The sequence below is a fragment of the Anopheles coluzzii genome, chromosome 3 (genome assembly GCF_943734685.1).
Source record: "Anopheles coluzzii chromosome 3, AcolN3, whole genome shotgun sequence".
In the NCBI taxonomy this organism is placed as follows: Eukaryota; Metazoa; Arthropoda; class Insecta; order Diptera; family Culicidae; genus Anopheles; species Anopheles coluzzii.
In genome coordinates this window covers 12,629,820-12,654,980 of record NC_064671.1, presented here as the reverse complement: position 1 = coordinate 12,654,980, position 25,161 = coordinate 12,629,820, and the positions used below count along the sequence as shown (strand labels likewise).

Genomic DNA, 25,161 nt, shown 5'->3' with positions numbered 1-25,161 from the left:
CAAGCGCATACGCAGGACAGTCGATCCTTGCGCCCAAACAAATGGTTTGGCGCGGTTTGGGTCGCGCTAAGAAAAAGGATTTAAGTAGATGTTTATTTATGATGAGAATAAACCTCGCCACTCGCGGCGGTGATTAATCTTATCCGTGCTGGTGTGTCGTGCGTTTGCGGCAGTGACCCACCGGTAGGGAACTTCCAGCAAAGAACGAACAGCACCAAAAAGGCCACAATGAAGAGTTTTATTTTTTATTTTTTGGGTATGATATTGTTTCGCTGCAGAAGTTCGAAACGTTCTGCTGTTGTTTGTAAGTGCGAAAGGTTAGCGCGTGTAGTTCGGCGGTGTAGCTCGGTCCGCTTCTGCTGATTGCGATTTTGCGTTCGACGGGGCGCTACTCGTCATTTTCGGAAGGTGTTTAACACCACCACGCACCACGCACCACGTGGCTGGCTGGCGATTTGCGCTCCAGTTTCAGGTCGTGTCTTGTAAATGACTTAATTTGACCCCGTTGCCCAAAGGTGCTGCAACCTTGTCGGACCTACGCCGACCTCGAAACGACACACCGAATCAACAAGCTGCTCGCAGCCGGTGGTCTCGGGACCGGGTGCGTTGGGACGTGTTGACTTCGTAACATTAACGTTTTTTTTGGGGCGTTTTGTTTTGCCTTTCGTAGAAGTGTCTTTTGCGCCCGTGCTCAAGATGGTCACACGACACATGCCGGTATTGTCTTCAAGCAGTTGTAGCACCCCTAAATACAGACATTGTCCTGCGTGGCGCTCTGCACAAGACTTTCGAGCCCAACGCCCCAACACTGTTGCCCGCATTTGAGTGAATAGCTGCTAATGATCGATTCGCATGATGTTGGAAAATTTTCATATTCATCCCTTGCATGCCCTTCCCCGTTCCAGCTGGGCAAATGGGTCAGGTTCGCGCTCTGTCTGGACTAAAAATCTAAATCACCTGGCAATCGTACGGAGCAACAAAAAAAAACACTGAAACATTCACACAACTTTGTTCACTGTACAGCACACCCGCCCCAGTTGGTGACAAGTTTTTGAATACGTTGTCTTGTTTTCTTTTTTCTGTACGCCCTTGTATTTCATTCACTCTTTTCACATAATTTTCCACCACATTTCATGTCACTGGTCCCTTAGCGCTGGAGGGCTGCACACGGGAGAAAGCTGGGAAGCCTAATCAACACGCCAGCCGTGGCAATAGAGTTCATCAGCAAACAGCAACAACCGGACAACTTGTATAGAATACAGAGAAAGAAAAAAGACGACGATCGAGGACGGTGTAGGGTGTTGAATTTTCGTAATTTATTTGCTCATGGACGGCGTTGACGGGTTGCGAACAAAGGCCGTTGGTACAGGCCCGGCTAACAGTAACATTAAAAACACACACACACGCACACTTGTCAACTGGCGCGAGGAAAGGGAAAGGGTTGTGCGCATTCGAGCACGGTTGGCAACTTTTTGCCGTTGACAATTCTATCCCCGAAAGGTGATTATGTGCGATAAATAACGATAATGCTCTAATTGTGCCCATTGCCGCAGCTCCGACTGGCTGGCTAGCTGGGTCGGGACATGGTTTGGGCAGGTTTTTGTTTTCGTGGTCACCGGAAAAAGAGGTAACTGTTGTGCAAAAGGGTGCTGGGGAAAGTCTGGCGCTAAGGTAAGGTGGTCCAAACAATATTGTAGAAATAATTAAGAAAATTAAAAGATTGATGTGTTACTCCTATTGGAACGACTACAAAGAAATAAGCTATTGCTTACAAGTTGAGATTCATTATTTTGAAAAGTATTTACATTCATGTTTTTCGTGATTTCCAAAGTTCTATGTAAAGGACTCTTAACCATTACGTTACGTTAATAAAGCACAAAGAACAGTCTTTAATGGCAAGAAATTAAACCAAATTTGCATTGAATACTCCATAATTTTGACAGTACATTCAATTACACTGCAAATGTTGAAATACACTATCATAGCTAAACGCAAGAAATTTAGTAAGTGTGTCTTTATTTATAAAAAAACAGGAATTTTGAAAGACTGTGTTAAAATACATCGCTAACCAATTCCTTTAGATTTGTCATGGTTCCACCATCAACATTGTTTGCCTTTTAAGATCTCATTTCCCTTGCGAAGCCTATCAACTATAAGAAAGGTTGCAATTTGTGATTTTAGACTGGTATAGATGTATTTTGAGAAACATTTATTACCTTCATTCTGCTGCTTTTTAGGCGTGGATCTCTTCAACGATCGTTTCTACAGTATGGGCATCTTTAAGAAACGATTAGTGTTAGAAACTGGCGCTCTAACCAAAAGATGAGAGAACAAGGTGAATTTGTTAGGTAAGCACTGAGGGTGCACCAAAAAATTAGTTTATTTCTTTAATCTCCGTTATCTTCGCTCTTGGGTGGTTTTATCGCAATTGTCCTATTTTGCGCTGTTTTCTCCCTTTTTATCCTATGTCCACACACAAAAACATCGCCTTAGCTGGCAGTTTTTTGGAACATTACAACAGTTTTCAACAATTAGCCAAAGTATAATTCTACATATCTTGTTTTTAATGTGTTGTAGAAAATAGTTTAAAACAGGGACTTTATAACTTTATTTTCTGTAGTATTTAGTAACTCATCCACCATAATGTCAGGTACGGTCGGGTAAAATCATTGTACAAATCAGGAAGTAAGAGAGTTGCTCCCAATTAATTGGATGGATGCAATAATGACTCTATAACATCATTCCGTGTTGTTTTTAATTATTGCTCAGTTCAGTACAATTTAATACGCTTGCAGATGATAATTTAATTTAAAAAAAATTTTGTTGGACATAATTGTAATCATCAACTTGTGCAAACTTGTATCGAATTCGCTTAACAGTTATGTGTGGAAATTGAGTTTTTCCCTCAATAAAGTAGTAAGGCTTGTAAGCAAACAACTGCAAACCGGTATCTTAAGACACAATCTCTTAAGTACTCAATAACAAGTTAAATACAATTCCTTTAAAAGAATCATTGCAGCCTATCGGAGAACGACTCTCGGGTACTTGGACAAGAATAGCTGCTATTAGACATTCATTACCACAGCCAACAATCCTATTCTTAACGATCGAAAGGCACTTCTTAATACCAGTATCATACCACCATCAACAGCCGGCACAATGACAACTGGTTCTTAACCGTTCGCAACGTCCACGGCCACCACCTACCGTGCGCAATGCAGCCCATCTTAGCTCCTTAGCACACAGGCACCCGTATTGTTCCACCAAAGGCCAAAGGACGTCCAAACGCTGGGCAGGATTGTAACCGACCCGTCGGCTGAGCCAGCGGGTGTCAACTAGGAAAGGCAACAATACACATCTCTAAACCGGCGACCCTCACCGCACTGCATGCTGACACGTTGCATAGCTACGTTGACAACGGGGTCGTAATTTATGACGAACAGGTTCCCTGGCTTAATCCACTTCCTACGACACTGGTGCAGATGGCTGGTGAGAGAGAGAGAGGGGCGGGAACGAGCTTATGTATTCGATCGTTACTCGATCAACACTTTGTCAACACTCGTTCAAAAGACGATTTTTCTTCGCCCTCCCTCACACCCGTTCCGTTCTGTTGCCCTGGGAAAACCGAGGGAGGTATCAGCTTTCATCGACGTAGAGCCGCTCCCCTCACCCCTAAGTGATCAATCCTTTCCCAATCCCAACCGATGGAAACGAGTCAACCCGGGCAGAGACCACAGGGCTGGCTAGCGCGGCGATCGATCGGCACGGGTAGATATGGGAAAATTAATGAATTTACAAATTAATCAGATAATGAGCATCGAGCGTTTTCGCTTGTGGCCGATTCGGTTACCGGGGTTGATTGGTGAATTCGGTTGTTCGCTCGCAAGTCGCACGGGAAACAAAACAAAACACCTTGACACCTTCCACGGGCAGCCATTCAATACACGCGAGCGATCGATCGATCGATCGGTGGGCTGTATTTGCATAATTTATGCTTTTGTCATCGGGTGAGCAAGCAAAGCACGATCAGCAGCAGCTTAGCGTGCGCGTAACAAAATATCTTTCCACAAAACACACACTGGCCCTCCAAAAGCTGAACGCCATCGACAGGTGGATTTCCCTGGCAGTCTCGGCCCAGTGAGATGGGCAGCAGCAAAGGGGAATAAATCGGATCGTCCGTTCTCCTGTTGCCTTCGGTCTTCGGTGACACTAACGATTAGTGGGTACGATTTTTCACACCTTCATCGACAGCTTATTGGAAACGATTATCCAATAGTCATCGCTTTTGTTCGGAGTTTGGAACGACTAGACTAATGTGTGATGATGTACCGAAAAAAAGCACGCAAGAAGATGGACTTAAGGGCCACAAACAGACGGGGATGGGCTTTCCGATCTTGGAATCGTTGAGATTGCGATGCCACGCAGTAATTGATGAGTAGCCAGCCCTTTCAGGGTCAGCGGTATCAGAATTGATCCTCGGTGCACGGGACAGAGCGTGCTCGAGGCTCCGAAATCTTCATTCTTGAAGGCGTTTCACTGTTTCTGAAGGCCACACAAAGAGGGTGTTAATTAAGCTGTCTACAGCTTGGAAGAAGATTGATGTGTGGTATGCTAGGTTGGGATTTGGTGGAGATGCTTTATGAAAAGAGGCATCAGGTCAGCAGAGCTTCTTGGAATATTATAAAGATTTCCTTGTTATTTTAATTCAGCTCTAAATATACTTCAAGTTTTTTTTTGTAGTGGCCAGAGCTAACAAAGTTTAATACTGATCGCCTCATATTGGTCTCTAAGCCTTCTTTTATTTGTTCGCTAAATTTAATTCCCAATATTCCATCACTCTGCCACGCCAAGCTTCTCTCCAATAAAACAATAAACTGCTGCTAATATGTCTCAAAAAGGCCTTCCTCACTGCAAATGAACCATCAAGCACAGGAAATGGCACGAGACGTTACAAAATGGATTGAATGTCGCAAGATCACGGCTTGCTTCTGCAACTTCAACCGATCCCGAGATCGATCGCAGCAAAGTCGATTGTAAAGCAATCAGACTCTTAAATCCATCGTCAAATTGCCTTCTGCATTGGCAGCTGCTGTTGCTGCACAGCTCGAGTTGGGGCGTCGTTTGCATAAAAACTACCTCATAACCAGACTTTGAGCGTCAAAAGAGCATTCCCAGACTGCGTTATGTTTGCATGGTTTTTTCTTGTATCATTTTAAAACCTTAAGCCGAATGTGTGTGAGTGTTTCTGATCCTTTCTCTCGCTTCAACCATGATCGTGTGCGGTTGTCCGTTCGTTAGCAGGAAACCACAACCACACACACACACAAGCTGCCACAATCAGCCCAGTAAGCCTATTGCAATTGAATTAATTTACGATCGACTCGTCGATCGGCTGCTATCGCCAGCTCAGCCCCCAGCGCAGGATAAAGCCTACCAAAATGGCTTCATTTAAAGGATAATGTCTTATTCTTGCCTTCACGCGTTGGTTTCGCATGCAACGCTAATCTCTCCATTCACGCAAGCCGTAGCGCTTTTCTGCACACGGCAGTGCAATCGACGACGTGGGCGCCAGCAACACGCCATTAGACAACCGAAAATCCGCTCAACCAGCTGCTCATTTTATGGACCAACAATTCAATCAGCATAATTTTTCCGGCTTCCCAACATCTCCCACTGGACCGATGCGAACGTTTGGCTCAACTCCCCGGGCGGAGCAAACTGCTCGTCGAGGTGTAATCGGACCCGTGGTTCCAAAAACGTAGACAACGGAAACCGTGGCTGTCCGCCGGCTGCTACTCCCTCCTTTCTCTTTGTGCCATTGTCCAATGTCCAATCGGGCGAACGTGCGATTGGACATTGTAGAGCTATCGTTTTGGAAGCTTATCGTGGATCGGATTCATTTTCGGCGACAGTAAACTAATCTCAATTAATTAAACCACGATAAAAGCGCGCGCACCCAGTTCCCTCCGGTCCCGCCGGCCTACAACCTGCCAGGAGTTATGCCCATACGCTGCGACGACTTGTATGTTTTATCTATACAAGCGTGCGTGCGTGGCATGGTGGAAGTGGTGGCGAAAACAGAAGACACCTTCTTTTGGCGTTGGTGTCTGTTGGTGGCACCAGCACCGCACACAAGATAATGGGCCCGTGTGTCCATTGGGCCATAAATCAAGCTCCCGGTTCGCTATGCGCAGCACCTTTTTGTGTCCTCGCTGTCCTCGGCGTGTGCGCGCTCGGGAGGAGCACGATGGTACGATGGATTTTTGGCGAACCTGGCGGGACGAGCGTGTGTGGAATTCGCGAGGGAGTCATAAAAAATTGTGTCCAACCGATACCTGGGGAGGAAGGCTCAGGGGGAGGGGATCGGTGTCGGATTCGGCATCGGCATTAGGAAGCTAGACAGCAGCGCTAGCTTTCGAACCGACCGGTGCGCCGTGCGGTATTAAATGTGGCCAGGCGCGTTTGCGATTGATTATCGAGGGCATCGGCATGGGAGGCCGAACGCTGCTGCGGGATCGTTGAAATATCGATTAATATTGAATAGTGATAAAATTCGATTATGCGCAGCTTTCATCAGAGTGTGTGGCATTTTGCACAAACCTGGAGTGTAGTGTTTCAGTTTGTTATACAAGATAAGGCTTGGTAAATGTGTCAGTTTTTGACATTCTGTTTGGTGAATGTGAATAAATTTAAGCATGCTTTTTGTTATTTATCCTTTCCTACCGATAATATTGAAAACATATAAACATATAAATGATTTATTAATACAATAAAACAATAGTTTGACCCAGATTTTCCAATTTCGGGAGAGAATAAAATATATGTACATCGATTGAGAACCATTATTCTTTAATATCTTCTCCTTCTTCTTCTATTTGGCGTTACGTCCTACGTGGACATGCCGGCCTATACAGGCTTTCGAGACTTAATTCATTACCACGTAGCCGGATAGTCAATCCTTGCTACGGGGGGGCGGTCCATTCTGGGCTTGAACCCATGACGGGCATGATATTGAGTCGTTCGAGTTGACGACTGTACCACGGGACCGCCCCCCCTTCTTTAATATATTTTTCCTAAACATAATATAATAACGACTCATTTTAACGTTGAATTGATTTCAAATAATTATCAAAATAATCAAAATACAAATCAACTGTCTAACACCTGCTTAGCACGTAGAACCATTATTCATTTTGATTTAGATTCCTGAATTATTTGCGTGAGCCTTGACGTTCTGATCATTCCAGGGACATTTACTACTAACATTAACATTAACATTAACAGCTTAAGTTAAATAATCTCAGACATGACCACTATAAAACCATAATATTATTTCTTATCATATCATTCAGTCTGGAAGGCCGATCGTTCTTATCTTAGCGATATTAACAGTGAATACATAATTTACTTGCCATTACATCAACAACATCATTAGAACACAACAATAATAATAAACCCTTTTCTTTTTCCATTCAACGAGCTGAAATTTCAGCCTGCCAGTGGAACAGTATTCATCATCCGGATTGTATCCATGTCTGGCGACCGTTTACTTACTTATTAGGATGAAATACTGAGGCTTGTTTTGGGTACGATTTTGTATGTGGAGTGTTGACAACATTTCAGCCACCAAGTGTCAAAATTATATAAAATTATAAATTATATAAAAATGCTACTTATATCGTAAAAGCTTCCAATATTATGTACTGTATGTACCATTAACGAAACTATAATGCTCTCCAAAGCCAAACTATATTCGAGGTAATTTATTTTTGTACTTCAATGTACTAATTAAAATGTCAATGCTTTTGTTTGTTTCTAAAGGTTCTCTTCCCTTGATCAATCTCAATTATTTTACCATCGACGGGCATTAAATTAACTTGTTTACCCAATACATCAAAGCAACATAAAAATGTACCACAGTTCCCGCTTTAAACAACTATCTATTCATTGCTGTAATAGATTACCAGCGTGCAGTTGATGAGTCACACCTATTAAAACTCTATTATCGCTAACATCACACCTTACTCTAATCAAACAAGGGTAAAAGTAAAAAAAAACAAACAAAACAAAACAATCACCATCCCCACATGCAAAGCCACCAAAGGTAGCTGATTGGATGATAAAAAAGGAAGGAAATACCTGTGCCTGTATCGAAAAATCGAATTATCCCTGGTTTTCTTCTTCTTCTTCTTCATCATCTTTTTCTGTTGACTAATTTAAATGCGCTTACCTACGGTCAAACGCGGACAGGTTTTGATTTTAATTCTTGTTAGAGCCATAAATTATTCGATAAAACCTAATCCCGCGATCGCCCGATCGGCTACGCAATCGCATGCTTTCGTTCGGTGGCTAATGGAGCATGCAGCGCAGAGAGTACGAGAGATATCAGACCGCGCGAAGAAGAGAAGAAAAAAAAATACACATAATCAGGAAAGAACACGTGTTTTTAAATGGCAGCCTCGTTACGATTGTCTGCCAGCCAGCCAGCCAGCAAGGGGCGGGTATGTGAGATGGGTGGATGGGTTTAATTAAATTTAAATTTACTACCCAGCGCTCATAAAAATCCGTAAAGCTTATCAGCAATTTCAGGTGACAAAACCATAGAGCGCGCCTTCCTACTTCCTCACCTACGGCTGTTGGGCTCCCAAGAGGCGACGCAAACGCGTTATAAATGTAATCTTATTAATTTTTTATTGCACCACCAGGACCCGACCGGTGTATGGTTAAGAAAGTGTCCCTCGTGTGACCCGTTGGGAGGGACGAGACGCGAAGCGAGTGAAACAATCACGGACTGGCAGGGCGTAAATTAAAAAAAAAAGAGCCAAATCCGTCCCAGTTGCACCGTGGACATGTAGCAGCGGCAGCAGCAACGGGCGAGCGGGCGGCACTAGCCTCCCAACCCGGGTTCTCGCGCGTTCGATTATAAACACCTTTTGCCTAATTAAGGACCCCGAGCCTAAAAGTGCACCACGGGTGGGCACACCAGCGCCGGAGTCGGGTGGAGAGTTTATTGTTATTGTACCCACTAGGCTTCTTTTAGCTGTTTTTAGTGTCGTTGGACTGATGAATGGTTACTGCTTTGCAGAGGGGGTGAGCTCCAGTTCTTTTTTTTAGTTTTGCTCCAACTCCAAAGCCGTTTGACGTTTAATGCCCCTTGCACCACGTTAACATGTCGACAGGTCTGAGAATGGAACCGTATGGTGCTGCCAGTGTGGACTTGTTTGTTTCATCGGTGTAAGTTTCACCTTCGCGCGTCTCTTCCGCGTCTGTGTGTGTGAATTAATAATTCAGTTTTATTAGGAAGAAGTCGAGCAGCTGTAAAGCTGTCTATTGATTAGCTAGCTGCAACCGTGCTGCAGTTTTACTTTTCGAGCGAACAATTTATGGGTCAGAAGGCCAATCGAAAGAAGGCCTTTACATGGGCAGGCAGCTTAATCGAAAGGGCTCTGGCAGTTTAATTGCACACCTCACCTTTATCGAGAGCCCGTTCCGTTTGGGCAGTAATTGCACGGGCGCGTTCGCGTTGATGCCGTAAATTGAAAACCGTAAAACGCTTCGTTGTAATCGCAATCATTGCTGCCGGTGGTGGTGGTGGTGCGATTCTCATTAAGCATTAATGTCACTCAAATCAAGGCAGCTCCAATCATTGGCGACGGAACGCAACGAAGAAATTCAATCGAGCCTGGCAAACAGGAGCTTCCCCATTTTCCATCCAGTGTCTCCACGCGTGTGTTATGTGTGTGTTGCGAGGCTTAGGCTTCCTTTTTTCATAAATTATCACGTCCGATGTGTTAGACGGTGACGGGGCCGGGCCCTTTATCTCCTGCATCTAGAGCCGCCACCCTCCATTTTCTATTCCATCCAATCAACTACGGCGCACGGTGCGGGCGGCCGAATGTTGTGTCAGTTTGAAACAATGTATCACACAGACCCGGGGAAGACAGAGGGAAAGGCGAAATAATGCCATGCTTTTTCGGGTAGGACTTCCATCCCTTGCGTTACATTTCCTCGCGTTACATTCGATGATGAATGATCTTCCTTTCCAAGTACGTAGGAGTAACACTCGCACACAGACACATTCGGCCACCATTCAGTCAACCCCAATGATGGGTTCTTTCCCCGTTGTAGTTGTTTTCTGTTGGTTCCTTATTGAGTTATTCAAACTGACAAACGACATATTGGATTGGACGGTTTCCAACGGGTGAGCACACTCCCCATCCCTCAGTAACAAGAGCACACATCGAGCACTGCCAGTTGACAGGAGCTGCGTTTCGAAAACTGGTGACATTTTTGTCTATTTTCCCTTTTTGCTCGCTTCCCTTTCTTTTTTTTTGGTTGGGATAATTGAAGGAAATTCTCATTGCCTTGTTTTGGTGGTGTCATTTTTCTTTCGTGGTACTAAAACAACCAGGAAAAAAACGAATGCAACTCAAACACAAAACCCGAGGGGGAGAAACCGCTTCATTGACTTTCATTGGAGTATGTGTGGGTGTGTGTTTATGTGAACCATTTTCGATGCAGCGCCATCCATCGAAAAAGACACAAAACGAACCGGGAGCTAAATCATCCAATACGGAACGGTACCGGGTTGCCAATGCAACGCGAATGAACCTCTCCCACACACTCATCACGGATGGCAGTGTAACTGGTGGCCCGCACCATCTGGAACCATTCCCAGGGAGCGGATCGGTCTATTAAAGAGGCACGGGACGCCGTGGTCGCCGTTTGTGTAATTGAAAATCAAGCTGAAAAACAAGGCATTAAATTTTCAAATTGAAAACAAATTGCCCCGTCCGTGGGGCGCGGCCAGCAAACCCCAACGCCAGACAATTGTCAGTCATTAGTCTTCCGGCTTTTGGGGGCTGCGCTCGGGACCTCTTTTGGGCTAGCCGCGATGCAGCTGCTATCATTTTGGCAATAAATTAGCAACGAAAGCATACGAGCGACAGCAGAGTTTGAATGGTGTTTCGTTGCGTTTTTGTTTGTGTGCATAGTATCAGAGAAGCGTATTCCAAAGCCAGACTACTTTATAGTTTAATTCAATAAAGAACAACGTAGGCATCAAAATAGGTGGATTACATCGATTGGAAGATAAATAAATTTGAGAATTTGCGAAATATTTCTACCACTTTTTTGGAGATAAATCCGTTATAGTTACACTTTTTGTATGTATTTACTAAAAGGGCTTAAATTACAGATAAATTATCAACACAGATCAGTGTTAAGTGATCCGGTGTCTTCAATATAATTCCAACGGTTTATAAAACTTACGCATAACATAATGCTCTCGGGTTTTTAACCACTTAACGGCATCTATTCTTGAGATTGTGAGCAAGATTAGCAATAGCTCTAAGTGTAATCATTTCTCTTGTTCCTACAAAATAGTGCCTTTTTTACATAAGGTACAGTGAGGAACATTAAATGTCTTGATCCACTAAAATGCAAACATGTAACTAAAAAATACATTATTTTATCAATCAACTGGTACAATTACAAGTATTATATTGTCATAGATATAAATCAACTCTAGTCAAGTAAAGTAAACATAAATGCCATTTTTGAATCTAATACATGAATTGAATCTAATACAAGAAACAAAAATGTTTTGAGAACTTGTAGCAGAGGTTCACTGCTGTTTGATTCTTTCGATCTAAGAGCTTGTTGAATTGGAACACAAACGCATCGCAAATGTAAAGCATATACTTAATCTTATCTAACTTGCTCAAAAAGTGAATGCTAAAAACCAATTATCAGACTTTCGGAGCATATTTAATATCATATTACATGAGGATTATTTAAAAGAAGTTTCTTATACTGCTTTCAACATATCTCAAAATGTTATACACAACAGCATTCATGCTTTAAGAACACGATATACTGAAAAAAGCAATTCGTAAACCATGAATTCATCACACATCTTTGCTTGCATCGTAGATGTTTGTCGTCTTTACTATCATTCAATTCCACATCATCCACTCTTAAAACCTCCCAAGAAGTGTATTAATTCGTCAAAAGTCTAAATTACACCTCGTACCACTTTCAATAATTACTGTAATCGCATCCGTGATCTGCGCGGGAGTGTGCACTCACACACACGTCAGATGATAGTATACCTGGGACCGGACTTGCAAGACCGGAGCTCAACAACCATCTGCAGCACACGCTCCGCGACATAATCCGACCATCGGCATTATGCAGCTAATTCCCACTCCTAATAATGCTGTCTAATGACCAATTCATAGCTGTAGCTTTTTACAGAGGCTTAAGGGTCTTGGGCTCACTTCCGATTCCACCTTCATTCTTTCCTCCCGTTTCCTCCCGCGACTAAATGTGTTTTCGACCGGAAAAACACCCCAAAAATGCATTTCTGAGTTGATTTCCAGCTGGACTCGGGAGAGCTACAGAACTTAAAAAAAAGGTGAAGTCAAAATTGAGCAGAATGATTTATTGCCCGTAATCCCACCCGGAAAATGACTCCTAATTCTGACACTTCCTTTTCCCCCGGCGACACAGATAACGATCTGTGTCTCGGTGACTCGGTGATACTGCCAACAACAACAACAACTAAAAAAAGCTATCATTTTCGCCTACCTTCCCGTCTTGGTGATGATCATTTCCGTGCCGAGCTCGTTGAACTTGTCCCACAGCTCCTTCGTTTCCAGGTGACACTGGACCGGCCGCAAGTCGTCCGAATTGCAGGACCCGACGATGGTTGGTCGCTTCTGTCCGGGTGGGTTGGGAAAAGACGAAATAAAGGTAAGCAATAGAACTCGGCGGTTTAAAGACAAGCAAATCGTTTGACTTACTTGTGCCGGTTCCGGTGAAAGCCGCTCCTCATCCGACACGGACACACTGTTGGGAGTTTCGGTTGTGCGCGAGTGGGTCACCCGGCCACTGTCCGAGGATTTGGGTTCCTCGGAATCGCTGCACTCCTCCACATCCACGTCTACCTCATCGTCCACCTCGGAGAGTCGATCCACGGATGAGTTTTGTGAACCTGTTCACAGAGAGAGAAAGAGATATAGAGATATAGAGAGAAAAAACATTAAAAAAACGTGAACACCATGGATTAAAACATTACACAAATTATTAAAGCACATTATTTTAAATTATCACAAAGCGTACGTTCATGCATCGGTTACGCACAGCGCAACTGCGCACTAGCGGCACTCCAAAGGGTTCCAGGGTCGGATGGGTGGGATGGTGGTAGTGTTCTATGTCTGGAGCTAATTAAATATTCCATTAACACCGCGATTACGGCTTGTTTAATAAATCAAACATTAATACGCATAAATTAATTCCAATTACGCTTCGGCACTGGTGAAACAGGAGGTCTGCGGGAGGTTGGAAAGGATACACCCAGCTCTGCCAAACTCTTCTCCTCTCCCCCTACCGAAACGGCCATATGCAATTGAAACGCTCACCGTGGAAATGAAATACATTAAATTAGGCGTGAAACAATAAAAAACAAAGTACAGCCCACCACGGGCCGAGCGTTTGCGGTTTTGGGCGTTTGAATTTCCCCACCAACAATTGGGTGAATCCCTCCCCCCTTCCCACCCACTGTGGGGCGGGTCCTGTGGTTTGATCTCATTGCCATCATTACCCCCTGCTTTTTTGTTGTTGTAGTTGTTATAAATGCAGCTTTTGATATTAATTTTCCCACCTACTTTTTCGCCTGCTCCGTTTGAAGGACCGGTACGGTTGGTACCCAGCTAACAATAGAGACATTTAGCAAACATCGGGCTAAGAATATGTGCATACAGACGGGAGGGGGGGGAGGCAGAAAAATGCCAAAGCATAAACAAAATCAACATGCGCTTAACAAGCTGAAAGTTTCACTCTTCCTTCTGCCACACTGCCGAACCGGTTTGGTTCCCTTTTTGCTGCCTCAAAATATTCATCGCCACCCATTCAACCATTCCCGCTGCCAGCATCCCCCCTCCCATGGAGCCAGTGTGTATGAATATGTGTGTGTGGCGTTGTATGTTTTGAGTAAAATATTTATGCAAACGTTTCATGCTTGAGGAGAGATTTTTGTTTTTTGTTTTTGTCGACCCATTTGCTGACGATGATAACAGCAGCTACTTTTTGTTGTTGTTGTTTTGGTCGGTTATTGCCAAAAGCTCCATGTCATCTCGTAATTGAATAAAACAAGAGAGCCCCACATGGATGGTAACCCTTTCTTCGGCACAATAAAATACAATGTTCTGCGTTGCAACATGGAAAAGAATGGCCCACCGGGTTTTGACGATGCGTGTGATGATGATGGCGTTGACGATCAGCTGTTTGCTGTTGAGCAATAAAGCGTTGGCGAGGAGCATGTTTTATGAGATTTATAGTTCCTTTATTTGTAATGGTACAGGTTTAGCTCATTAATTTATATGGTAAATAATTACAGTAGGTACAAGTTTCTATTAGATTAGGCAAGCATTTAATCAAGGGGAATGGTGGTATCATCTACAGAAAAAGATGTAGGATTGTGATGAAAAGGAAGCTAACGAATAATATCAAACAGATACAGTGGTTAAAATGATGAAAGATTAACATCACTATGCAAAAGTTTGTTTTTTGTTTTTTTAATGGAAATAATCCAATGAGAAGGACAATTACAGTATTAAATCAAAGTTGAAGTATCACAAATCTTAAAAAAATGTGTCCCTTTTAGCTATGATGGCGTATAACAATCATGTTTTTTGATATAATTTGTTTAATTAATTGATTTAATCAATCGTTTTACCTTTCCAATAGGAGAATAAATCAAATTGTACTAAAAAGAAAGATGCAACCTCACATGAAGAGGTTTAATCCGATTTGAAATTTGATTACTTTTTCCCATAATCGCTAACTTCATGTTGCCTAATGTTGTATGTTGAAATTAAATAACCTTCTACATAAGTGTTCTTACATTATCTTTTCCACTCATTAAATGTTGTACCATGTTCGGCTTTTAATAAAAGTTATTTCTAACATTTGCTCTTCATATTGTGAATTTAATTTTAGCCTGTTTTATAGTAAAGTATTTTCTAGCAATTTGATTAACATAAGTTACATGCTGTTACCTTAACTTGAACATAATTTTTGTGATACAAATGACTCACAATTGGTCCTATTTTATCCTATAAGTTCTTCTTTTTTTCTTCTTAAATTAACATAGTAAATGTTATAATAAGCTTCTGATCTAATCTGCAAAATTGATTGATTTAACACCTACAATTGCTTAACGTTACGCCAAATAGAAGAATTGCTTAAGGAAAAAGAATGTTTGTTGCGATTCTGCCAATTTGTTGTGGTAATTTAATTAAAGAACAAAGATTTATAGTTTTATTATTTTAGGTTTCACGGATTGACTTTAATAGCTTAATCAACTTGTTGTGTGTTTAGGGTTAATAATGGAAACGAGCCTAGTGGTTTTACTTGTCTCTTCAAATCCCAGAAGTCCTTGCAACACATTTGTTCCTTTTCAGTTACCTTATTTCAAGTAAATTCGAATAGAATAGGTTCTCTCTGAGGCGGTTAGGCAGTACAGTTGTCAACTCATACGGCTGACGATGAGCTTGAATATCTGGATGCATGGTACTGAATATGCCTCAATACCATGTTATAGGCCGGCATGTCGGAGTTAAGACGTTACACCGAATCGAATAAGCTTAAGGGTTGATTTTTAGCATTAAAATCAACCACCAGCTCCCATCTTCTCAATCCTCTTATATAGTAAAATCTTTTTCTTTTACATTTGGTTAATAATTTTGCATCTAAAATGTATTATTTTGGCACTATGTACCAAGAAATGTACAGTTTCCCAACAAATAAACGAATGCAAGAGAGCGAAACTTATGAAAGTGCAATATATCGCGTGAATCTTGTTTATATAATCAGTGTATCCGTTTTGTTTTTTCGATTAAAAGTGATAATTTCTCTCTGGGTATTCCCATACAAACACGTATGTTTTACTGTCATTTTGATTTTTATGGATCCGGTAACCGAAGCAGCCGAAGAGCTCCCCCATAAAACCCAATCAACTGTAAATCGGCAACAATTGGTGTCGGCTAGATACCGGTGAAGAGTTTCACTCCCAATGCCAACATCGACGAAGCGACAACATTTATCACCCGCAGGAGCGACAGCAGCAAAAGAAGGCGGGTGAGTGAGTGAGTGAGCTTTTAGTGCATCACACTTTCGCTCGTTACGTGGCTCATTTCGATTGTTGAGTGAGCTTGAAAATAAAATAAAACAAAACAATCGAACAAAACAGAATCTATACAATCAATGATCCATATCGGACGTTCATAAATCGATTAAAGCGTCTGGTTGCGTTTTTTTCTTTCTTTCTTCTTCTGTTGTGTATGTTCACCCGCCAACACAACTCATTTTTAATTGACAAGCCAGGAATTATCAACCCGCCACGCGCAAGGTCACTGTACACGGGGACGCATGTTGCGGTGCGTAACTTATCCACACGCAACACTCTGGCCTAAGCAAACAATGTAACACTTTGCACCAACAATGCTTCAACACCGCGTATTTTGGGTCGAAATACTTGCAATCTTTCGCTTTGCAAGCACGTTCTAACGTGTTGAGAAATTACCTTTCCTGTGTGTGAGTAAAGTTTTTCAACACTTTATTACTTGCCGAGCACTGAAATGTGGTCCACAATCCCAGTCCCAGAAAACAGGTGGTTACTGGCAGCGAGAAGCAAAGGTGGGTGGCCACTTCCGGCTAGGTCCAAAAACCCTTTGCCCAAAGAAATGGGTGGGATTTGCTTTACCCGGCGAAAATTCCCCACACACGCAATCGCTCACGCACCATCGTACGCATCGATATACGCACGAGCTCTGCTTGGGCCTCGCACCCCCCGGAGGGGCTTTCAACGGGGTGGCTTTGTGTTGTAACTTTTACTAACCCTTTTTCCGGTTTTTCCTTCTTTTTGGGCTAGCGGGGAAAATCGAAGTCGTTTGATTTTCTTCACCTAGTTTCACCCTCATGCAAAGAGGGCTTTATTTTGTTTATTTTAACTGGTTTTTGCTACGCTCTATCTAGCATAAGAGTGACTTTACATGGCCCTTTGTTGTGTGTGTGTGTCTCTTTACTTGAAGTATTTAGCATTACTTGCGAACGCAGCATGAGAATACTTTCGTCATTCGGGAGGCGCACCGATTTACGATAATGATAATGATGGAGGGAGCCCCGTGCGGTAAAGTGCGAATTGTTCGCACCGCCACCATTGGGCTGGAAAATGGGTCGAAAACATGCAGACGCATCAAGCACACCGCCACTGCTTGAAGGTGGTTCCGTTTTTTTATTCGTTTTACCTTTTGTTTGATTGGGACTTTTGGGAAGCGCACTGCGGAGGGAAGGTGGGCTGAAGGTGTGAGAATTCTAATAAAATCCTGCAAAACCCATCATGACACACGCGAACAAATGGCAAAGTTAATTAAGAGCGGAGAGTGTGTTGGTGTATGAACGCATGCGTTAGGTTTTTATTAGAAGTTTTTTTCGCACCTGTATAGAGTTGGTGCGTTCATTTAACCTTTTGCTGGTGATCGTGTTTGTCATAATTATTTATAAATTTAAATTACTGACAAACAAATGAGCAAATCGTTTAATATTTCAGGCCCTAGTTAATCAGTTATTAGTTCTTCTTTTTAGTTGCAATATTTGAATAAACAATGAAATCTTTTAATAATTCTAAGATTAAGGATGATAATCATTTAAACTAATTCACTCAATCCTTCTAATTTAATAAACATTATATATGACCCAAGTAAGTATTACCTTAAAATCGAGCACTTCATAAGCAACGCTTTTAAATATTCATGTTTTAATGCTTTCATAACATTTTGAACATCTGTAAGTATCTTATTTTGCACTCTAATATAACATCTGAAATGTGTAAAGAAGCGATATTTGTGTCACGCATTCTCGTGGTACAGTATTTTTATTTTTCCTAAGTCATTTTTGTTTGAGCGTACATTGAAATTTCTTCTCTTTTTTCTTTATTCTCTTCTATTTTTGATGGAATTTACTGAGAAGGACATTTTGACTAGCTTTGAACCCATGACTTTGCAAGTCAAATCTACGAGTGCTACAAAAGAAAACAGCCAACCTTGTGGGATAGACAGCTTCATTATACTTTGTTAGTTAGAATTAATGCATCTTTACAGTTAAGTAAGCAATGTTACACATTTATTAGAATACATTTTTATGAGCAAGGGAGAGAGAGCAAAAGACTAAGAGAATGTGATGTAAGCGGTCAAGCCTTCACTGACATCCCTTAAGGAATTCATGAAGACTAGAGGGTCCTTTTTACGGGTACATCGGATAATGCACCCAAAGGACTCTAACTTATTCGTAATAAGATTTCATAATTTACATTGAAAATATATTGAATAAGTAGTAAATCGAAGTAGTTGTTATCATGATATTTTTTTTTCTAATAATGGAGTTTGTTCTTAACCTCCAACAAAACACATCATGCTATCTTATTATTGAACTGTCATTTCCGAACAGCACAGATAAATAAGACAACCGAATTAACGACGTTCTGCTGACTGTTACTACTCCTTGAAAGGGTTTTCCAGCTTAATACTAAAAAAAAAGATTTATTAAAACAAAGTTAAAATGTTCCATTTGATACCTCAGATATTTTAATGTCGAAATGAACCAGTCCGCCGCATATGATTTGTGTGGCATACTAAATACCTCAAATATTTTAATTGCTTTAAATAAGCACTACCGCTTTAGCACTTCCAACCTTCACTTCTCAACTACCGGAGAAAGGGTCATTCAAATCACCTCACGGCATAGGACATGACCCGTTCCATCGAAAAAATAACCCCCACGGCCCCAAAACCGTACCACAGATCCAGCTCCCCAAACCGCTACCATACTGATCGCACACCAATTCATACCCGCTGAGTTCATTAGAGTGTGCCGCTTGTGTCCCGCCCCGGCGCCGTCCCTTGCTTGCTGCGGCAATCCGCAAGTGCAGAGGCATTAGCGCTTCGGTTAGACCGCTGATTGCAGCCTGAATTATGACAGGCTACTGTCCGGGTTTGTTTGCATATCACTCTGTCGCCCCGTGTTCCTGCTGTCGTCCCGTCGACCGGCACCTGACCGGACTGAATGTCCCTCCCACCAGCGCTACATCCCCATCCCTGCGATTGGTGCAAATTCCGTTAGTGGAATAAATCAATTTTAAATAGATTATCGGCACGATTAAAACCGGGCTACCTCGGGTGGTGTTGGGTGGGTGGTCTGCCAGGGCGAAACCTGACGCAATTCAATTAAGTGGCCATTGCAACATAAGCGCATACACAAACCCACGACCACACACACACACACAAGGAGTGCTTTATTATGCAACGGTAACGGTTAAAATTCCCCAGGTTGTTGCTCGCGCGGACACCGGCCACTCGCGCCTACGTCAGTCAGAGCCGGTCAGGGAGAGCGCGGTTGTGCCACCGTGTCAACATGGGGCGGCAAACACTGTTTATGTCCCGTGTCGCGCACGATGACAGTTTGTGTAGCTTGGTGCTGATTATAAGTGCGCCAAACGCCCGACCACCTACTGTGTGCGGTGTCTAAAACACCCCCCCACATATTGCAGATACATTAACTTATGGTGCATATAAGTTTGCAAAAAATCACCAAGAAAACTAATTGAATTCCACTTATTATACGTAACCAATATGGTGGGATGGAAACGATCGCCTCAACAACAACAACAAAAAACAGTCCAAGAGTACGGTTTTGTGCCGACTGTTGTTCCCGGGCAGCATCTAATTTAGCTGTAAAATTAGATCAGCTTGGCAAAGCTGCAACTGGGTGGGAGCGATGGATGGAAGGACGGAACGGCAATATGTCAAAACGTTCCCGTCAACGCCAATTAGAGATGTGATAGTAATTAGTATTTCGTTTCCACTGTTGCGGTTTGATAATTGAGACTTTGGGCTTAAGTAAATGATCTGTGCATCTGTCATGCGGGGCTGTTTGTGTGCCGTTATCAGGCGGACGGGCTTATCTCGAACGATTAACCGTAATGGCGATCGTTCAATGGCGGCCGCTTGTTGTTTGCTTCTTAGTGTGAAATCGTTAGGATTATTTATGGGAGTTTTTTTTTCCTTTTTTGTGTATTTTTTTATTTATTTCTGTTCCGTTTAGTGGAAGAAGAAATGGCCATATTGAAGCCATGATTTGTTGCTTAGGCATTAAACAAGTCAAGTTTAACAATGAACTGTATTTCTTTTGTATTTGATAACGAATTGTACTCAGAATAATTGGTCTGAATCTGACTTCTTTGATAGACTTTAAATGTCTTATTTGTTACAGTTAAAACACATTTGAATATTACATTCCTATTTGAATGAGAGACATCCTACTAGATTTAGTTCGTGTTTGATAAGATAACTCGTTTAAATTTAAATTGAATTTGCTTTTTTTATTTTATTAATTTTATAATGATTCATCCGTTTTTTCTGACGTTAAGTTTAAGAAACTTAGCTTATCGGTTTTGATCACCTAAGTGTTATGAAATGCTTTGAGACAATTTTTTGTCACAAAATAAACATTTTGTATCATTAAACCACCTATCAACACGTTTAAAACGCTCACCTATACGATTCATGCTTCCCTTTGTCTTTACCTCTCTTTATCACCGTTCCACTCGATATGAGCAAAATTAATCAACTCAAATCGGAATTCTATCACTACCCTTTTTTCCCACCTTATACACTAAACGGCTACATCGGGTAAGGCAGCAAACGAACAAATGGATAGTAGAAAAATCGAAAACAAACTTGCCACTTACGAAAACTGCTTCCAGAGGGCTCCTGCTGGAGCCCTCCCGCAGTGCCATGATCGCCGCTATCGAGAAATCCGTCGCACCCTTGGCCGCGGACAGGGCTGCCGCAGCGGCCGCTGCCGCCGCAGCAGCAGCAGCTGTACTCGGGACGGTCCCTGACCCCATACCCGGTGGTCCCACTGCCGGTCCATCGCCGCCTGCTGTCCCCTGGGTGTCCAGCAGCATTCGATTGGCGCTGCGCCTCTGCTGCTGCTGCTGTTGCTCCCGAGCCGCTGGAGAATGGGCCCGGGCTCGTCCACTGCTGGCCACTTGCGATCCACCTTCACCCCGCCGCCGTGCCGCACTTTTGACCTCCCTTGCCGTCCGCTCGCTCGCGAGGTCACGTTTGCGTTTGTGTCTCTCAATTTTGTCGCTCAGCCTGGGGCGCCCGGTCACCGTGGACAGTTTGGGAGGTGTTACGGGGAGTGACGACGAGGACGACGGCACGGCACGTATTATAACAGCCTCATCGATGGGGGCTTTGTTTTCGGTGGGCTTGGTATTATGAGGAAAAATTCGACACGTTTCAAACACCGACGGCAATTGCAATGTACTCGTGTTACACACAGATTGGGCTGCACTTTCACTACCGGAATGGGAGATTTCGCACGCACTCGATGGTCACCACACTTTGTCGGTAAAACTGTACCACAACTTGCTTTCGTTCAGTTAAATTAATAATTTCCTATTGCACTACTTCAGTCGCTCCATGCACTAACGCGAAGGCAAGGCAAGCTTCGAAATGCTGCCGAAAACGGTGTCCCTGCCGTGTTTCATACAGCCTGAGTTCACACGCGACCAGGATGAAGAGAGGGAGAGAAGGTGGGGGGTGGTGGTAGTGAGTGGGTGGGAGGGTTTCGGGTTGGTGGGGCGTATTTTTATCGCGGCTATCGCTTTCAGAGCAAGGAAACGCACTAGCCCCCCCCAGGCGGCTACAACGGCTCGTTTCAACGCGTGCGTACCCGGTGGGATGATGATGGACAGCGCGCTGCTCAGCAACGAGTTCTCGGAATGAGCTTTCGAACCCAACTGGCGCGCGCGCTTCGTATCCGGTGCCGTGCGCTCGAACACACGCACACACACGCAAACACCGACACGCAGGCGTGCAGAAAATGCAACGCAAACTGCACCAACACCAACACCGTCAGTAGCAGCAAGCGTAGGGGAAAATGCAGCACGTAAACTGGTTTGCCATGTAAGGGGTGGGGGAAAAACCCGAAACGCAGCTCCGCCTACTGGCGGGGTGTCATCCATTTTGTTTTCTCCCTCTTTCGGGGTGCTCATTCGCTCTCTTCCGCCCGACTGAGTGCCGGACTGTGTGCGTGCAAATAGGGGAGGGAAAACTGTGGCGCTCAGAGGTTTTCCTCACTGGAAGCAGGAGGGTTGCTCACTGGAATGTGAGTAACAGACGATGAGACGGGGTGAGGGTGAGACACACTGCTTTCACCCTTGTTTGTCTCTCACTGTCTCTGGTTGTTCTTCCGCTTTATTTTAGGGGTTGAGGCTTTTGCATCATGTTGACAGTATCATATCAATAGTTTTTTTTCCCGCGTACTGCTCTCGAAGGAGTTTACTGGACTGACGTATAGCTTCTGGGTGAATTATACAGCTTTTGTGCTGCTGTTTAACTCTGTTTATTTTAAACATAAACAAAAACGCGTCAGGTTCATTTGTTTGATTTTTTTCAATAAAATACTTTAATAAAGTATATCTTAAGTACATGCACTCTATACTCAACCATCACAGTTTATAAAAATACAGAAATAAAGATTGCACACAAATCTGGTCTAAAGAAATGAACATCAAAATAAACTTTACCCTAATACTTCGTTATGGAACCAGCTGCAAAATGTCTAGTTTCTATGCAAGAACATTTTTTGTTATTTTTTTAACAGTTGCCTTTCGTATTTACAAGGATAAAATTGTTTCTTTTCAAAGGCGTTACGCTGAACAAAAGATTATAGGCTTGTGTATCATGTCATGTCTGAGATGTATTATGTTTTGCATATTTGATTGCCAGAAAGATCGTCAATTTTCCATGTTCAACCTTTTCTAAGGCTAAGGCATTATCATGGAATGTATATGTAGTTCATTTAAGACACACTCGTAATCTATGAAGTTGTGTGTAACTTATCGTTTAAAATTTGAAATTCAGTTCATCTATCGACTATTTCAGATGTGTCAAACTCATTTGTTCGGCGGGTCACGTGTTAACCCGGAAATTCATTCACGGGTCGCAATATTTACGTCAAATATCGATGCTAAAGATGTTCAATTTCAAATAAAACCTGAATTAATCATAACTTCGTAGCGTTGTGGGTAGCGTGCAAAAGTAACAGGGCCACTAGTTTGACAACCCTGAAGTAGATAACCGTATTTGCCATTGTCATGTATCATGTGCTTAATTCGGTCAAATTATACAATATGTCATGGAGAAAATCTTCGTAAGATAATATTGATAAAGCAGTTAGCACACCATTGTATCAACTAAATGCTTCACTCTGGATTAAATCCTTTTAAATCCTAAATTCATACCATTGCTGGTGTTTGGTATTTTATTTTGGATTAAAGGATTGATGTGGCGCTCCACGAAATTCAATATCTTATCACGACTAGAACAATTTTAGGGAATAAAGAGATGAGGTATTGATACGACATTGTTCAGGAATAGATGAGAGATTATATGTCATTACAAATATCAAAAAGTTGAATTTTGACATGGTGGAAACAATTGCTTACTATTAACTATTAACAAGTGCCTCAAAAATTTTGGACTATTGTTCTTTAAGCTGGAGCAACGTCAGCTATTAGAGCGTGATATTTCAATAATGCTTTAGATTTTACATTCTATGATATATTATAGGCGAAGCTTACAATTCCTAAATTCATGGCTGAATTTATCTTAATAATCGTTGCAAATGGCATACAATCGCTTTATGTGCGTACCAGGACGTGGAAAGCAATAGGATATGTTAAAATACTATAAACCTCTTCAATTTCCAACGTTTTCTACAATTGTCCATCTTACCCTGCATGGTGTCCATCTTTTCCATATCAGCTATCCATCTTACCCAAACATATCAAAACTGCACGAAAAAACCATGTTTCTATTTCATGGGAAAACCATAACCGCCAATGATTACCATCCCCTGGGCTAGGACAATGCTGATTTCGAAACGTTTTGTTGATTTTTCTTCATTTCATTATTAAACTCTTATTGATGTGCGAATGTTTTTATTTATAGAAAAATGTCAAGGCCTTCTTAAAATTTTACTTGGAGTTTAAACTTTGAACTAAAACACAATAAAAAAAAAAAACAAAATAAACCCTCATTTACAGCATTCACTACGGTAAAGAATGTGTTTTACTATGCAATCAACTCTGATGAGTTTCTAAAGTTTGTTAAATATATCGCGTCAATCTAACTAAATAAAAAACGATCAGCAAAATATAGTAAAAAATAAAAAATAAACAAAACAGCAAAATTTTTGTAATTACGTTAAAAATAGGAAAAATTAAGTTTAAAATTAATATTAGAACAAAAAACACAAACAAAATTATAATAGCTCAAGCAAGTCAGCAACTACAGCCCTTACAGCTGCGATTGCAAATGATTCTTAACGAGTCTTGAAATGCAAGCCATTACCTCAATAATTCTTAAAACAACAACCACAATTTACGCTCTTGATTTTACACAAGACAGTAAACAGATGTTGCTTGATCGGAAAAGGGTATCTTTTTAAATATACCATCAATTAGATTCCATACTACCGTACCATGACCGTACCCAAAGAAGTCACTAATTTGGTAGATTATTTATGATTGATACGTACGTGACAACACCCCTTTCCCCATGTGCTAGCCCACAAGTTATAGCTGTCATAGCCATTTTACTCCAGTTTTTTTTTGCCTTCCTTCCTCGCTAAAGCCTTTACCATTTCATCAACCAGCACCAGCACAATGTGTCCCCGTCGACATGTGTTTGACGACAAAACAGGGCCCAAAATCCACATCCACGAGCACTTCGACGAGCATGCGGTACAGAAATGTCAATTTATGTTTTGATTAATTTGCATACATAAATAAATATCCCTTGTAATAACTCATTACTCCAGCTCTTCCTATCATTGTCTCTCTCTTTCTCGCGCTCTCCCGGTCTTTTCTTTTTCCTCAAGCTTTGCACAACCGTTTAGAAGCTACAATATAGCCCATGCTCAACAGTAGGCCAAGCCAATCGTACATCCACCACCACTGGCAATGATAATCGGTATGACGCTACCATAGCAGCGTAGCAACAAAGGGGCAACCGGCCAGGGGGA

General features: G+C 42.3%; 1 protein-coding gene across 1 annotated transcript in view; it reads right to left on the bottom strand.

Annotated features, from left to right (window-relative positions):
• Positions 1-21,884, bottom strand: part of LOC120955928 (T-box protein H15-like) — a 57,139-nt gene extending 35,255 nt beyond the window's left edge. The window contains exons 1-3 of the mRNA XM_040377167.2: positions 20,803-21,884; positions 12,807-12,997; positions 12,592-12,722 (exon numbers count right to left, since the gene is read on the bottom strand). Of these exons, the coding sequence (XP_040233101.2) occupies positions 12,592-12,722; positions 12,807-12,997; positions 20,803-21,028 (548 nt within the window). The 5' untranslated portion in view covers positions 21,029-21,884. The remainder of the gene's footprint in view (positions 1-12,591; positions 12,723-12,806; positions 12,998-20,802) is intronic.
• Positions 21,885-25,161: the final 3,277 nt, after the last annotated feature.